Raw genomic sequence first — 17,970 nt, forward strand, 5'->3', positions numbered from 1 at the left:
CACGTTTCAGTTTTTGCTACTAGCAGAAACTTTCTAGTTGTCTCAAGACTTAAGATCACTAGAACTCCTATCTTCTACGTTCCAGAAAGCTAAAGACACATACGAATTGCATTTCGGCATACATTTTTTTTAAAAAAGAAAGGTTTTACAAAAAGTCAATCAGCCGTGTCCCTGAATTTGTTGAATTTGTGCAGTACATTTTGTAAGCAGTCCCAACACTGACCTCTCAAAGATAAAACATTGAAGACAATTGAGCCTAATGAATGCAGTTCTTTCAGGCAGCTGAACCATGGCTTCAGGTTCTTGCCACAACAAACTCATTCACTGTGTGTCAGTAATTATTAACATCTTCATGGGAATACTATTCTGTTTGGTACCATCATTTCCACAGTTGGCAACAAGTGCTTTTGCTAAATTAACCCATCACACCAAAGAAACGGAGAATAACTCCATTATTCTGTGATGAAATCAATTGGAGACTCGGTATCTGGTATCTGTAAGTTGCTTGTTTCACAGGGATTTAAATACTTAAGCTCCCCACTCCTCCCCATGCTTGTCCATTTCATGGACTCGGGTACTCTACAAATTTGATGGACAAAAAGAAACACCTGACTAAAATAGGTTGGTAGGAAACCAATAGAAGCTAGATTTCACCAATCTAGTCAAATGGGACCTATGAAGATTTATGGAGAATTTATCACCTTGATGGTTGAGAGATTTTCTTCAGCGTGAGTGGGTATCCATACCTTACCCATAATTTTCCACTGTCAATAGTTAACATGCATGATTGACTGTAGAACCTGTATCCCTCCCCTCCCCCAAAAGGCCTGAAGTTTGCATATGTTGAGCCCTCCTTTAAAATTAGTTTTGGTTAAAAATGTTCTTGTGTTACAAATCAAACCTTCTTATGCTACCACAGTATTTGGAAGTATTCCAGTTTTAATTAGTGTCTGATAACTGAACACTGAATACTTTTCTTTCTCTCTGTCTTTACTTTTTTTAAAAATATAAAAAAGCAATATGGGAAAGCTTCTCTCAACGAAATTCTATCTTCTTGCAGAAGTGGCTCTTAACATGTAACATACACCCATTATCATTTTAATAGTATATTGGTACTTTAAAAACCACTCACAAAAAACAAGGTCTAAATCCCTGAAACATGGTTTTATTATAAGAATAGTGATAAAACCTCAGAGATACAAGTCATACACAGCAAGTTGATACCTTCACATTAAGTAAAGACACTGGCAATGGTGGAAACAACAGTCTGTCGATTTACCATGTTAATACCAGCTCCTTTGGGCTAGTGTTTTTTAAAAAAATAATCACTTGAATTAAAAGATGGTTTTGTTTACATTATAAACATAGTTGCGCTTTCCTGATTCGTATCTTGAGACTTTAAAAACCTGAGAGAAAGGTTTTCTAAAGCACAACACAAAGGACTGGATGCCAATTAGGATGACTTGATGGTTCAATCCTATGCATGCTTGCTCTGAGGTCTGCCCCATTTTCTTCGGGGTTTAATCCCCAAGAGATTGTGCATATCACTGGTAGACGTAATTAGGATGGGGACATGTTGGAGGGGAAGCACCATGGCAAAAAACCAGGGGAAGAGAATGACCTTGTGGCGACCCGTGCCTTATCACTAGATGCAATTTCAAGCTGCCCCATCCCATTGGTATCAGAGCGCAAGAAAGTGCCCATAACAGAGGCCAGTCCCGCACCAACTGTGACAGGCCTCCCTCGTGGCTGTACTTCTTTTAAAGGCTGCATTGCCCTCTTTTGGGAAAGACACCATCCTAAATCATAGCCTGTCCTGGGAAACACCAGAAAAGATTTTACCAAGGATTTGGGTTTGGAACAGTAAATAGCACTTTGCAAAAGCAATCTCTTAAAGAAAACATCTCATGTCTCATTTAGACACACTGCAGCATTTTTCATATCCACGATATTAATCTGATAATGCATTTTCTTCTGCCCACTCGCACTCTGGAGGTAATCAAATAGCCATCTTGTCCTGTCCAACAGTGTTCTTTTGATGCACAAACTTGCAGCCCAGAACCACCAAGTTCAATGGGACTTGCTCCCAGGTGAAATATGCGTAAGACTGCAGACTTAGGATGGTATGGCATCAAATATTAATAAGTGGCTATGTCAATACAAAAACAAAAACTGGTACAGACCATGTTCATATGAGGCTAAGAACTCTCCCAAGGTTATCTAAAATGTAATGGCATACACATTAACACAAGCAATGAAGTAAGAGCAGCAAGTTTGAAATGTTAGATGCTTCCCCTCACTCCAATCTCCTTTTTCCTGTGCAGAATTACAGAAAAGCAAAATAACACAGTGTAAGGTCATCCCTATAAGATGACGCAAAACAATTCCAATGACTAACTTGGGTCACATACACCTGAACAGCTGGCAGAGCTGCAAAAGAAATAGCCCTTTTCTATTGAATACCCAAAACAGATACTTAAGGACTCTATGATCAGAAGGGGGAAATGCACCAAAGCAACATCTTGTCTGGACAAAACATTGTGGATATCTTGTACTACCTGAACCTGCTTACAGTGCACACAACACATTTCTCATTATCCTGAGCCAAATACTACCATGTCTCACCTAGCATAGTAAGCTATGGGGGTAATTAATAAAGTTGACCTAGACTTGCTAAAAGGATGATGATGTAAACAGAAATAGCATCCTGAGTGGAAGAAGGGATGCAAATGATTTCTTTAACATTCACCATGCCAACTTGTTGCCATTTCACCCCATACATTTATTTATTACAAAATAGGCCTTGGGAATTCCTATGTTTGACAGACTAAACAGCCAATCTCTCTGTCTCAAGATATATTGAAGTAGAATTTGAATGTTACGGAAGTTATGATGGTGCTCAAATAATAAACAAGAGAGATAACTGAGTTCAGCTTTCCACACATGTCTTGATTTTCAATGTAACTCAGCACACACAACTGTGCCTTTTCACGTTCTTGCTAAATGGCAATCAAACACATGAGGATACTGCAACTTTTCTTAGTTCAGGCTAAGTAGACACATGAAATCAGATAATAAAACCAAAGGTCCCACATTAGGAGATGAAGAGGAAGGAGGATCATCTGCAGTGTTTTCATTGAAGTTCTAGCTCTGCCTTCCTAGGGTTTTTTTTTTAATATTTAGGCCAATTTCTAATCAAACACAGTTTAATGTTTTCAAGGTCCTACAGATGCTACAGACATCACCATCCTTTTAGTACCTTTAAACTTAATTCATAATTAAGACAATTATGAATGTTTCATTAGAAGACAAAATGTTGGGAACTGCAGAAAAAAATATTTTAAGGCCATGTCTCCATATGAAGCTGTAAACTATGGCACAAGCGATGGTGGGTGTTGGCAAAACACCAGCCAAGGCTTCGACGTTAACATTTCTTCCTAAAAACAATCATTTCATCAGCGACCTACCATATCAGATTCCTTTACAACTACAATTTTAAACACATCTCCAGGATTCAAACACTCATACAAGATACTTCTGATGCACTCTACAATGTTTTGGTTTTGAACATGGAAACCAGTCATATTCAAGGGATATCCTTCACTTTTAAGACTGTTACAAATCTGAATCTTTATTGTTCTGAAATGCTAGAAACTTAAGACGAAACCCTCCAATTTTCAGTCTCAGAAGAGGCGTGGTTCAATGCCCATTTCACATGTAACAAGGCTTCCTTTAAAAATAAAAGGAAAAAAATGACTAAAGTTCATAAGGATGTGAACGCAACCCTTGGTTTTGACTCAGTTTTTGCAACATCACAAGATCCAGCACCTTCTTCAAAGCTGCTCTTGCTATGATGCTTGGCGAACCTTTTGCCACTCCACAAATTCATCAAGAAGAACAGGCCCTGCAGAAGAAATAATGCCAGTTATAACATGTTGTGTTTTAGTTGAATCATAACAAAGACAGAAGAAATTACCGTAAGTCTTAAATCATCTTAACATGTAGCTCTAGCTCAGGAGTGGCTAACCTGTTTCAATCATCCCTGAGGGCCACATCTCTTTTTTTTTTAATAATTTTTATTCATTTTCCAAACAAATTTTATACAATCAACAAATTATTTTGCACTCATTCTTCAATTTTTGACTTCCCTCAGTTTCTCTGTCAATCTATTTGTTGACGCATTTCTAAACATGATATTGCCTTTCCCAACTCCTTTTCCTCTTACTCTCTTTTTTGCAATATTTCTTACTATCTCACAGAGTCTCTTCAAAACCAACAAGCGTTGTCTGTACATCACCTATATTTTTCAGATATTCTGTAAATTTCCCCCAGTCCTCAATAAACTTTTGGTCTTTCTGATATCGAATCTTCCCAGTCAATTTGTCCAATTCTGCATATTCAGTCAATTTCCTTCTCCATTCTTCCACTGTTGGAATTTCTTCCTGTTTCCATCTTTGGGCCAGAAGTATCCTTGCGGCACTCTCAGCAGTGGGGAGGTTAATGTATGTGTGCACATATTACACGACTCTCACGTATGCAGCACCCACATTCGCTAGGCATATAGGTAAAGGGTAAAGGGATCCCTGACCATTAGGTCCAGTCGTGGCCGACTCTGGGGGTGCGGCGCTCACCTCGCTTTATTGGCCGAGGGAGCCAGCGTACAGCTTCCAGGTCATGTGGCCAGCATGACTAAACTGCTTCTGGCAAACCAGAGCAGCACACAAAAACGCGTTTACCTTCCCGCTGGAGCGGTACCTATTTATCTACTTGCACTTTGACATGCTTTCAAACTGCTAGGTTGGCAGGAGCAGGGACCAAGCAGCGGGAGCTCACCCCGTTGCGGGGATTTGAACCAACCGACCTTCTGATCAGCAAGTCCTAGGCTCTGTGGTTTAACCCACAGCGCCACCTGCGTCCCTATATATAGGGACATAGGCATATACCACCTCACATAAACTCACACATACACTCTCACACAAATATGCAGAGATGCATGTTACACATACAGCACTTCCAGCCTTACCCATTCCATTGCGGCTGGAGTGGGAGAAAATCCTGCCTTTCATTTGCACAGAAGGATCAAAGTAAAAGGCAGCATTCCCACTCACCTGCTCTCCAGCGGTAGGTTGGGGGGAGGATCCTGCTCTTTAAAGGGGAAGCAGGGGACATTCCCTTAGCACTGCTTGGTGCTTACACTGGGGGTAAAAGATTCCTCTGCCTGATCTTCAGAGAGGATAACTCTGCCTATTTAGAGAGGGTCTCCAAAGAAAAGGCAGAGGGATTTTTATTTCCTGATTTCAGTGCCTGAGATTGAGAGATAAATCTGCAGGGATTAAAGTATCACTTAGAGTATTTTAATTGAAATGGGAATACTCACATGCCCCATCTTCATCATAGTTGCTAAGATCTGCATGGACAGTTCTGCTGAATTCTAACACATTGTACCACTGATCTTTGTTAATTACTCTGTATTTTGACTGCTGCAGAAAAATAAGACATCAGGTCTCAGCCCGCCATTATAGAATAATGTGTTCAGTTTTCTTTGCACAAGCCAAGTTATTACAGTAGCTGAGGAAATGTTTGAGGAAGAAGCAGGTGTGGGGTGGCAGAGCCGCCTTGAAGATTTATTGCCTGGGAATGGGGAGTAATGTTGTGCAAGGCTCAAAGGAAGGCATGCAAACATGGAAAAGGGCAGCTGGTAGCAAATGACATGATGTGGAGCAGAAAGGCAATGGGATTGATATGCATAAGGACCAGGAGCTGAAGTTGATATAGAAAGCACAGGAAGTTCCAACATTTTTTTAATAGCAAAATAATATGGCCTGGAATAAATTTGTTAGTAGTTGCTTGCCAGCATCCAAAAGGCAAGCTGATATTGTTTACTCTGACAGCAGAGCTAAAGGAGGCAGAAACCCACCTAAGGGCTGCCTTATCCACAAGACCCACCTAGTGGTGATGCCATGCAAATCTAATTCTGCTTGTCCACTCTAAAGTAGTGCCAACAATCATAAAATATTTTGTTTCTAGGGGTTTGAAACATATGTAGGAACCCAAACATTTCTTGTGAAATATGAAGGTAGGGTGGACATAACCACTCAGCAGATGAAATTTGGTTGATGGTCAGTATAGAAATGGAACTAAGGAACTGAGTGCGTATAGAAATAGAGGCACTCTCTCCCATTCCAAAAGCAAAGAGGAAATGAAAAAAGGCTTAAACTGCTTCACTGGATTGCCTATAGTGAGACCAAGAAGGTACACATTCATAAACTGGAGATCAGCTGAGATTTTGTTTCTATTGTTATATGTGGTGTTTTTGTAGACCTATTCACAAGGCAAATCAAAATATGCAACACCTTTTATTTTTTTAAATGTGTGCTTACCTCCAAGTATTGGTAAAATACTGAAAACAGAGGCCACGTTCTTCCAAGTAGAAGAGCTAACATAGATTTTGCAGTGTCAATATCCAGACTTCTCTGGTCTTTATCCTAAAGAGATTTTTAAAAAGGCAGCACTCAGATATAAATGGCAAGTTCCTTCCATGTTTTTATAAGGAGAAGATGCACTTACCCTTGCAAAATCGAAGGCATATCTGTAGATATTCTTAAATGTTGAAATATCATTCAGTTGCGAGCGCAAAAAATCAAATTTACTCTGCAGCTTTTCTGTGCAGTCACATCTTAAAATAAAAGATTAAAAAATTACATGCCAAACATTCTTTTTTGGGAGGGAGGGGAGACAGAAGTAAATAAAATATACTTTTTCAACGCACGCTTTTAACAAAATAGTAGAAAAGCATTTAAACTACCAGGATTAGGGCTGTTTCTACAGAGAATATACAAATAGAGGTTCAAAGGACATTCTCAGAACAAGGAATACTGGAAGGTTGTACCCTGTCTACCCTGTCTGGCCTCACTGACCAGTGAAGAAATAGCTGCAGTGAGCTTGCTTCCCTCTTGGCTGCCAAAAAGATGCCTGCTCTAACCACCAATTGACCTGGGACTTTAGTGGGGAGGACATTATTACTCTCGTTCAGTTTTCCTCAACATGGTGCTCTTCATTTGTTTTGGACTATAACTCCTATCGGGACGCGGGTGGTGCTGTGGGTTAAACCACAGAGCCTAGGACTTGCCGATCAGAAGGTCGGCAGTTCGAATCCCCGTGATGGGGTGAGCTCCCGTTGCTCGGTCCCTGTTCCTGCCAACCTAGCAGTTCGAAAGCACATCAAAGTGCAAGTAGATAAATAGGTACCGCTCTGGCGGGAAGGTAAACGGTGTTTCCGTGCGCTGCTCTGGTTCGCCAGAAGCGGCTTAGTCATGCTGGCCACATGACCCGGAAGCTGTCTGCGGACAAACGCCAGCTCCCTCGGCCAATAAAGTGAGATGAGCGCCGCAACCCCAGAATCGGCCACGACTGGACTTAATGGTCAGGAGTCCCTTTACCTTATAACTTCTATCAGTCCCAGCCAGATAAAATAGGAGAAATATTCTTATGCATCAAACAGCCTGCAAGTTGATTTTTCTTACAACTGTATAAATCACACAGCAATAATTCATAGAAGTACTTGCTTTTCTGATATTTTTTTAAAAGTAGAGTTCAACACAAAGTTCAGTGGTCTTTAAGTTAGGAGCACCAGAAAGTGACAGGACCTTTCCAGGTCAAAGCCAAAAGCCCTCTTGATAATAGTGCCCAACATTCCATCTGTCGTGCTCTTTGCTAAGGTTCTGTAGAATAAGTTTGCACTTTCAGCCATGCATGAAGATGATTTCAAATATAAAAAGCTTACTGTAATGAGGTCATCCCCTTTAACCATTCTTCCTTTGTAAAAAATCCCATGCTTTCAGCCTCCAGTTTCCAGGCTAAAACTAGCATAATAATCTGTATGGGAATGGGAAAAGGGAGAAATTAGAATTCAAGCTATCTGATGGACTGCCTGCACCTGTTTCTGCCTGCTGCACATGGAGATCTATAATGGAGGCCCTCCTCATGTGTTCATTTCCTACATCAACAAGGTTGGGCACCATGAGGGAGAGAGCCTTTTCCATGGTTGTTCCATGGTTTTGGAGCTTCCTGCCAGCAGATCTATGGCAGGCTCCTATGCTTCAAGCCTTTTGGAAGGTCCTAATGACATACCTCTCCTGACAGGCATGCTGTTCTGTCCCGCAGGTACTAATGTAGACCAATCAGGACAGAAATATATCTATGATGGTTGTTTCGCATCCTAACTATTTTTTGCTATTGATTTTATTGTCTGACTGACTGGTTGTTCTGGGGGGGGGGATTCTTATAGTTTTATGTTTGTTGTACTGATATTTTGTAATTTTTATGTAAGTAGCTTCAGACCAACATCTGGAATGATGCTCCAATAATAATTTAATAACATACGTTTACATTAAAAACACTATCTATTTAACACCTAGTTTATTTTCTCTGAACAGCAATACTAATCCACAAGGATTCAAAATGAAGATGTGATTTAAAATTAGCTCAACTGTAGAAGACTTTCCCCCTTAAGTTCTGTGGCGTTATCTTGGCAAAGACGTAACCAAACCTGTGTTTGTAGAGGTAATGCAAAACCATTTTGTTAGGTAGTTATTGCAATATATAGTTTCATATGTAAGAAAATGAACCAATTGCTATTCTTGAGTTTTCTGATACGAAGTAACCGTTAACTAAAGGTGTACTTATTGTAATGTCAGGTCTCAATATTTCTGGTCATCACGGCAACTGTGCCGCTGCCTTGTGAACAAGGAGACAGGTGACCAGACTTCTTGTAAAATTTGAAGCTGTGGTGGGGTGTGCAAATACAGTATATATCAGCCTAGCAGTTACGGGGTGATCCAAGATTGCGAGGTAAACTGGGGTTGTTTGGCTGCTTCACTGAGGAGCTGTCTGGTGTAACACTCCTCTGAGCACCCAAGCTGGTCTGCTCCTTCCTGGCTTTTCCTATAGGAAAGGCTGGTAGAAGGCTGGCTTGGCTGTAGATGCATGGAGGCACTCAACTAACAACAGACTCCTCACCTTCCTCTCGTACAGAAAGGGTGGTGGGGAGGATTTATTGAAATGGAAGGGGAGAGAAATCTGGTGACCACAATCTCTGGTTTGGATACCAAGGCCAGCTAAAATTACAGACCCCCTAGATATTGTTATTTATTAAACAACCATTTCTATTAAGAATTTGGTGTGTTCAGTACATATATATATAGAGAAAGTTATAAATATTTTTGGTCTACTTCGATATTTTGTAGCTGCTTGCACAGCTACTGTGAGTCACTCTAAACATCATTTTATGGAAAGGCAGTATAGAAATCTGATGAAGAGGCATGTGTATTGGAGAACTGGTGAATGGGGAGCGTTTAAGCACATCAATTTCCACCAGTAAAATTAATGCACAATGCAAGTGAAGAAGACGTTTGTTGGGGGGGAGGAGGAAGACTTGAAAATCTGAGTCTAACGATTTGCAGGAAATAGCATATTGGTCTTTAGGGACAAGACTTACATTTTCAGGTTCAACGCCAATGTCCTCACAGAATTTCTCCATTCCTTCTGGCCCTACCACTTCATCATCACCTTCAAAACAAAAGAAATCAAGCTAACACATGCCATACAAATATCATACTAGTCTTACTTCTGATCAGACAAAATGCTCGGCAGCACATCCATATTTGGATTGGCTCAGAGATATTAACAGACACAGGAAGGGTCAAGCACTCCCTGCCTTTGTGCCAGTTATCTACTATAAATTGTCCCTAACCCAGTTGTTCAGACACCTGGGGTCCCTGGACCTAGAACAATGCCACTGAACACACAGCTGCAAATGTCACAAGACCAATTTAAGTAATACATTGTTGGATATATTTGGTTTAGGACTACTATCCTGAACCAAGAGTCCTAACTGAGAAGCATGTCCTCCAGTTCATCAACTCAGTTCACTGTGTGTTTGGAGTGAGATAGCCAAATTTCAACCACCTCAGTATGCCTGAGGGAATGTCATGCCACTGTTTACAGTTCTGAACAAACAGAGGCAATTATTCAAGGGACTCTCTTCAATGCTTTCAGTTCAGCCTCAGATTAACCCCTTTTCTGTGAAAGCACAGAGGTTTAAACAAGCTAAGTAGTTAGCGCAGCGTATCTGATTACACAAAACAGGCTCTCATTCACTTACATACAAAGACACATTAAAACATAATTCTGCAGTTTGGAGCGAGATATAATCATCCCAAACTGGTGTTCTTCTCAAGAGGCTCCAAATTCTTGATGCTTCAGTATTTCCTTAAGGGTCAGTAGATGTTTATGAGTGAAACAAAAACAAAGCCTGAGATAAGAATGGCCTTTTACTGTTGACTGACAAGTGCCAGCAGTGAACCTCATGGACTTTTGGGTAGAAGGGACAGGCAAACAATGTTAAGGTAAGCAATCATTCCTTCAGTAACTGTTTGCAAGGCTGTCTTGCAAGCTTTAAGTGGTTTTAAAAAATTGGACACTGTAGACAAATGCCCCCCACCCTATTTTGCTTAAGTACGTGTAAGTGAAATACCGTATTTTTCACTCTATAAGACGCACCAGACCATAAGACAAAACCCATAGTTTTCGGAGGAGGAAAACAAGAAAAAAAATATTCTGAATCCCAGAAGCCAGAACAGCAAGAGGGATCGCTGCGCAGTGAAAACAGTGATCCCTCTTGCTGTTCTGGCTTCTGGGATAGCTGCACAGCCTGCATTCGCTCCATAAGACGCACACGAGGGGAAAAGTGAGTCTTATAGACCAAAAAATACGTAGTTATGGATGGGGGTGGAGTCGGGTAATGCCTCAACAAATGAAACGAATTTGTAAAAATGTTACATGGGGAAAAAAATACAAGGCATTACACTTACACTGTAAAACAAGAAAACCCTTAATAAAATATAGTTATGGATTGCACCACAGTGATCCACTTCAAAGATCCACAAAAAAACAACAACAAAAAACGTAGTTATTTTGAGGAGGAAGGAAACAGCTATTAATTATTACTAAATAAGCGAAGCAAAAACTAGAATTTAGAAATGTACCAGCTTCATACCTGCATATTCATAAAACCAAGCCAGGCACTTCTTGCTTGAAAAATGCTCCTCCCCACTTATCACTTTACTAGAAGCTTGAGACCTGCAGTAGCTTATGAAGACATAAGAAAAACCTACAGTAAATATCACTTCTTGGGAAAATTCCCAATAGCAAGTTATTAAAAACAGGCACACTTTTTTAAAAAAAAAAAACCACCACCACCCCAAAGTATACCTAAAATGAATGTGTACTGTTTGATCATGACTTGCTGATTTTTAAAAGTTTCAGAGTATTTACAGTTTCAGAATGTCAGATTGAGAGTATTCCTTGCTTCTTCCTCTTTAAGTAAACATGTAAGTATTCCACATTACAAAGTAAAAAAACAGCAATACAATGCAGGCTGCTCAAAGATTCCAGCTGCATTCCTACCCCGCTGCAGAGTCTGGCTTGTCATGTCATCAAAACTCAGGCTCAGGGTTTGTTTCTCTCCAACTAAACCATGAACAAGAACAAACCTTGGTTAAATGCTTGCTTGGAGAGAAATCACAAGCTGGGGTTTGGATGACACGACAAGCCAACCTCTGGCTTATTTTGTTTGTGGTGTGGCAGCAGCAGGAGCAACATGGGAACTTTTGAACAGTGTGCACCCAACATGCTGCTCATTCACATTAAACCAGTTTGTTTTAAACTACGGTTTTAGGCAGCACACAAACTGGGCCACTATATGTTTGAAATCAGAAATAATTTAGGTCCTCACAAAGTGCACTTAATAGTTAAAATAACTAAGTATCTTAGAAAACTTGGAGAACTGCTCTGCCATTCAGATACACCGCTGAGCAAAGGAGCTCTGGATTTGGAAGTAACCATAACTGAGGCAGATCTTGATGTGCAACTCCTCTAGGCAAACTACTGGATGTGCCTTCTGAAGCATATGGGGATCTGCATCCCTATCATGGCCGCTAACTGTTATGAACAACATTGCTTGCAAGTACAGGCACTAATACTAGTTAGTTGTAGAACAAAGGATAAACAAAATGATCCATGGGAAATCGAGGAAAAAGCTCTGCCCTCGGACAAGCATTTTCTATTACTTTCTGACCTGACAGTAGCAGTGATCATAGATGTAAATTAATGTTGATGGACTATATTCTCAGAAATCGCTAAAATTAAACTCTCTGCTGTTCTGAACCTAGCCTATTTGACATAATGAAGTTCTTTGGCCACGGAAATGGACTGGCTACTTACTAGAACCTCAAACTGTGTGAAATCTGTTACAACCTGAAGGGGACTCTAGCTTTTGCTATCCATTCACTCAGGAAAGCAAGTTACTTGTTTCATTTGGTGGTAGACTGGCAACTGAATGAGTTCAGGATGATTTTATATCTCTGTCTTTATATTATGTTATGGTGCCTTGAGTGCTGTTTTTAATGTTTCAAGTTTTTTGTAGGCAGCTTGAAACCTTATCTAAAAGGCAGGGAACAGAATAAAATTGTTATAATGTTTTCATCTTAATTACCGTATTTTTCGCCCTATAGGACGCACTTTTCCCCCTCCAAAAATGAAGGGGAAATCTGGGTGCGTCCTATGGGGTGAATGCAGGCTTTCGCTGAAGCTTGGAGAGCGAAGAAGCTTGGAGTGCGCACCGACCCCTCTCTCTCTACAGGCTTCAGTAAGACATCCGCAGCCTAGGCAGCCCTGCGGGAGTTCCCACAGGACTGTCTAGGGTGCGGATAGCAGCCTGCTTCCCGGAGTGTCAGGCGCCCTGAAAGCAGAGCACCCGGCACTTCGGGAACACACCCGCAGCCTAGGCAGCCCTGCGGGAGTTCCCGCAGGGCTCCCCACGCTGCAGATAGCAGCCTGCTGCCCGGCGGGCGGGGTGCCCTGAAGCAGAGCGCCCCGCGTGCCGGACAGACATCCGCAGCGTGGGGAGCCCTGCAGGAGTTCCCCGCAGGGCTCCCCACGCTGCAAATAGCAGCCTGCCGTCCGGCGGGTCGCCCTAAAGCAGAGCACCCCGCGCGCCGGACAGACATTCGCAGCGTGGGGAGCCCTGCAGGAGTTCCCCGCAGGGCTCCCCATGCTGCAGATAGCAGCCTGCCGCCCGGTGGGCGGGGCGCCCTGAAGCAGAGCGCCCCACGTGCTGGACAGACATCCGCAGCGTAGGGAGCCCTGCAGGAGTTCCCCGCAGGACTCCCCACACTGCAGATAGCAGCCTGCCGCCCGGTGCGCGGGGCACCCTGAAGCAGAGCGCCCCGCGTGCTGGACAGACATCCGCAGTGTGGGGAGCCCTGCAGGAGTTCCCCACAGGGCTCCCCACGCTGCAGATAGCAGCCTGCTGCCCGGCGCGTGGGGCACCCTGAAGCAGAGCGCCCCTCGCGCCGGGCAGACATCGGCCAGCCCCACAAGCTCGGGGGACAGCAGGGAGGCGCAGCGCCGCCATCCCGCTGTTCCTCAACCTGGTTCGGTTTCCCCGACCAGCTTTTGGGGGGGAAATAAAAGAAAAAATTTTTTCCTTTATTTCCCCCCCCCCAAAAAAAAACTAGGTGCGTCCTATGGGACGGAGCATCCTATGGGACGAAAAATACGGTATGTTACCTTGACTGTATGCCCTACTAAATGCAAAGGGACTTATTTTCCAGTTTTCAGGCTTAGAAACACATGTCTTCTCAACTGTACACGGCAGCTAAGAGTCAATGGTTTTTACATGTCATGTAATAATGGTATCTGTGACTAGCAGTTTCATCTGAAAACAAAGTTTCAGGTTTAACTGAAAGTCTGAATCCCAGGTGCCGCTGAACACTCATACCCCATGAAGTGAGTATTTTAATGCAAGTCATAACAGTGCTGCACTTCACTCAACTGTTGCTGCTAACAAGCACTTGACAATTTGATGTTTAAAGTGAAGCATCTAATCCATTCTGTTCCTGAATACATAATTAAACATAGCTTCAAGTAAAGAAAAGCAAAGTGCAAGAATTTACTATTCATGGTGTTGCCAATTTTGTGCATATGATATCTGCAGAGATGCCTTTAGAATCATGTTGACTTCTGCGTATGACAAATGGCAACCTGGGTAACTGGATTGTCAGAAACTCATCCTCTAGCAGCCAACACATATGCAGCTAAAGCTGCCCCAAATTGCTTTACTATTTGCCTCTGCCTCCACTTTCCTCCTGCTCCTCTGTTAGTATCCCTCATGTTAAATGTCAGATGGTAAGCTCCTCTGGGAAAGGCTTGCTTTATTGTACTCTAAAATGCTGTGGACACTGAAAGCACTATATAAATTTTTCTCTGATGCAGCCACTGCTCACTCCATTCATTGCCAATTTTCTCCTTCCTCTTATTTAAGAAATCTGTCCTGCTGCAAGCTAGAAGGGAAGACAGACGACAGAACGTGAAGGGGATGGGCTGAATCTATATTCTGAGCTGGGGGGCAGGCAAGAGATGAAGGTTGCAACCTGGCTATCCCAAATGTATTTCAATGCATCATCCAAAATATTTCTGCTATCTGGAATGTGGCAAGATTTTTGAGTGACACTATGAAATTACGTCACCATAGATCCTAAGAGCCATCTTCGTACCTCATGATGTTTGGACAGTTTTGTCCTAAAGTATCTCCTACCATGTTTCATCAACTGTGTTGTGTTCTGATCCATGCATATAATGCACTTTTTATGCCAATAAAGGAGATTGGTTGAATATTTCTGCCACTGCTTCCATCTGCAATACCAGCATATTTGATTATATTACATTGGTGCATATTTAGTAAAAAAAACCAACTGCTTCCAGGATATTAAAATCCAATAGTCTGAATGTAGAACAATGGTGTAACTTGCACATAGCAGCAGATACTGATTTGTGCAAGCATTTGGCTATATGTGTAGTAAGAAATCTAATGGCAAGTATCTCTTTGTAGGTAACACAGGTTCTTACCACACATAAAACAAAACATGCTTTTCCAATGTGTAGGACATGGCCCTGAGAAACTCATGGCCTAACACCCAGACAGACTTTATACTAGATATATGAGAATATCTAGAGTTTGGTAGCATAAGCAGAATTATTACCCTAATTTATGGAACAAATAGTTGTTCTTTGTCTGACATAAAAGCCACTAAATCAAGGTTTCTCAGAGCAGTGCAAAATACAGTACAGGTTGATGGGGTGGTGCAGGGAGGGGAGGGTTGTTCATGTGCCTTCCCAGAACTGAGTGTCATTGCTAGTTCCTGAGAGGAAGAGGCCTAGGGAGCTCAGCATGCTGTGAAGCCAATCCAATGCTCCTGCAAGCATACCCACCCTGTGCTGTGCTTCCCACTCATCTCAGGGACCAGCAGCAATCATTGGTGTTGGGAAGGCACATGACCAACACTGTTCTGCCCTGTCCATGTTGCCCAACTGACTGCTACTGTTCAAATAAGAGTAGCATGCAAAATAAGGTAGCAATGAAAGGTTGCATTAAGCGCTTCCTTGGAGGTCACATATACACCATAATTTCAGAGCACTTGTATACTACTTCAGCAGTAATGGAGAATCCTGGGAAGTGCAGCTTGTTAAGGGTGCTGAGAAGTAACTCTGGAGGATAATTTGAAGAACTGTTTCCCTGAATCTTAGTTTACATTAGAGAAAGCGGTTGAGATATATAATAGAGATGGGTGAGACCTTGGTATAGATGCTATGGTGGAAGCCAAATGGGAGATCTTTGGAAGTCAGACTGCGCTCCTGCAGTGGTGGTTGCATCTTTCTGTTGTATAGAATTCGCATATGTGACATGCAGAGAATAAGTAGATAGAACTTTAGGGATTGAGTTGATCTCTGGACAGATAAAGCACACAGGCATTTCTGTCACAGGGAAATGGTCTCACAGGAGAGGTGAACGTATGCACCTTGGAGCAGAGACCTATCCTGTTACTCTGAAAATACTATATAAACATGAACACATAACTATAAAAGCATCAAGTGATTCATTCCGCTGCATGGAGCAAGTTGGAAATAGTAGGTGGGGAACCTCCTCTCTTCAGAGATGCTGTCAAAGTCTGGTATCATAAACCAGCACAACATGACCCAGTTATGACACAGCTTGGCAAGAGCTTGGAGAGGAAGAGCTACAGCACATATTTTGCACACATAACGTCCCACATTAAACCACTGGCGTCATCGAACAAGGTTGGGAAATGCCCATTCAAAACCATGGAGATCTGCTGCCGGTCTTGGTAGACAATACTAAGCTACATGGAGGAATGGCCTGACTCTGCATTAGCTAGCTTCTGATGAGGCAATGCCAATTCAAGATCTACAGGCTGGGGACACAAAGTGAATCAAGTCCATACATGAGATAGGGCCTGGCTGGTGGTGCAAAAAAAGGCTGTTGGTGTTTCTGTTCAGAACCAGCGCCGCAAGACAAGCAGGCGCAACTTTTTGACAAAGGCCTACTGCAGCATTATGCATTGCTTGATAGAAGAACTACAGCTGCATGTTTGCAGCACTGCTTCAGTGGTACACACGGGAAGGTGTGTGTGTGTGTGCGCGCGCATGTGTGTATGCGAAGGATGCCTGTGCCCCAAGAAACATACCAAGTTTTGCTCAGGGTGGGGCAGAGTTAAAACATAAGGGTGAAAAATGAAAGGATATGCATAACCTGCAATAAATTATTGAAGCTTCACTTTGCGCAAGGATAGGGTACAGCCTGGCATATGTGTCAGAAAAGGTGAGGTGCAAACATAGGAGCCATCTAGGGACCAGAGGTCCCTTCAGCCCCCCCCCAATAAAATATTTGAGGGGAACGCCACCCCAAATTGTAGGCCACGGCCATTCAAATAGCATTCATGTGCCTCATCATGTGATTATGTGGGAAGGGGCTTACCTGCCCCCCAAATATTTAAGTTGGCACCCCTGGGTGCAAATGCAAGAGGGGAGAGGAGGGGAACCCCCCGCTAAAGGCTGCCTTTCTGGTATCACAAAAGACCCTCTCCCGCCTTGTGTCACCAAGGCAACGGAGAGGAGGGGGAAAAAGAAGGCGCTCGGTCCCCACCCCGGTTACCCCCTCCCCCGCCGCCGCAGAACTGGGCCCGTCCGCCGCCGAGGTGGCTGTTGGTACCTGCTGATTTTGCACTTCTTGAGGCCCGTCTCGTCCCCCGCCTGCCCCGAGGATTTGCGCTTCTTCTTCACGGGCATCTCCCTCGGTTCGCCCCGGACGGGGGCGCGGAGGCGGAGGGCCGCGGGGCCCCTGGGCAGGGGGGAGGGAGCCGCCGCCTCTTCCTTCCCTCGCGGCTGAGGAGGAGGAGGAGGCGGAGGTGGCGGCGGAGAAGCTGCCGGTGCCGTCGCGGCTCTTGCCTTCCTTCCCCTCAGCTCGTCGTCGCCGTCGCCGCCGCCGCGCCTGGTAGATTCAGGTGTGGGAAGGGGGGAATATGGGGGGGGGGGGAGCGAAAGAAAGAGCTTTCCTGAGGGAGAAGCGGCGGCGGCGGCAACGCCGGTAAAGAGCGGAAGAGGAGGAGGAGAAGGAGGAGACGCGCCGCGCCGCCCCGGAGAGGCGGGAGCAGGAAGTGACAGAGGCGCGCCTCGCGGCGTTGGCTAGTCCAGCCTGCCCCCGTCGCCGGGCGGAGCTAACAGACGGGGGCGGAGCCAACACTCTGGCCCCGCCCCGCCTGGGGTGGGAGGTCGTGACGTAGCCCGCCTCAGGGCCGCTGAGGGGACAGCGGGGCGTTGTGAGCCGACAATAAGCGTGCGCTTCGCCCAGCTCCCCTCTCCCATTTGCGTGTGTGTGTGTGTGTTTTTAAGGACTCGAGCCACACACCCCTTAATTAAGCAGCACCGCTAGCCGTAGGCATGTTTACTCAGGAGCAAGCCCAGTGGAGGTCAAGGGGAGACGGTGTTACACCCCAAGGAAATGGCGTCAGGGCATCGCATCTGAGGGGAAGCGAGCTGTAGCCCGCTCTCTGG

The 17,970-nt window shown here is 43.8% G+C and overlaps 1 protein-coding gene across 1 annotated transcript; it reads right to left on the reverse strand.

The window, feature by feature from the left end:
- Window positions 1–1,319: 1,319 nt before the first annotated feature.
- DCUN1D5 (defective in cullin neddylation 1 domain containing 5) lies at window positions 1,320–17,550 on the reverse strand. Its single transcript, XM_053385710.1, has 8 exons — window positions 17,129–17,550; window positions 11,057–11,148; window positions 9,497–9,567; window positions 7,784–7,875; window positions 6,568–6,676; window positions 6,381–6,485; window positions 5,378–5,480; window positions 1,320–3,904 (listed from the first exon to the last, which is right to left on the reverse strand). The coding sequence occupies exons 1-8, from the start codon at window positions 17,203–17,205 to the stop codon at window positions 3,849–3,851; spliced, it is 705 nt and encodes a 234-aa protein (XP_053241685.1). The 5' UTR covers window positions 17,206–17,550; the 3' UTR covers window positions 1,320–3,848.
- Window positions 17,551–17,970: the final 420 nt, after the last annotated feature.

This window comes from Podarcis raffonei, chromosome 4 (genome assembly GCF_027172205.1).
Source record: "Podarcis raffonei isolate rPodRaf1 chromosome 4, rPodRaf1.pri, whole genome shotgun sequence".
NCBI lineage: Eukaryota > Metazoa > Chordata > Lepidosauria > Squamata > Lacertidae > Podarcis > Podarcis raffonei.

Excerpts from the sequence above, each read along its gene's own strand:
- DCUN1D5 (XM_053385710.1), bottom strand. The coding sequence starts at position 17,205 with ATGCCCGTGAAGAAGAAGCGCAAATCCTCGGGGCAGGCGGGGGACGAG. Across the intron at positions 11,149-17,128 it reads AAGAAGTGCAAAATCAGCAG|CTACTGCAGGTCTCAAGCTT; the intron begins GTACCAACAGCC and ends TGTCTTCATAAG. Across the intron at positions 6,486-6,567 it reads ATGCCTTCGATTTTGCAAGG|GATAAAGACCAGAGAAGTCT; the intron begins GTAAGTGCATCT and ends AAATCTCTTTAG.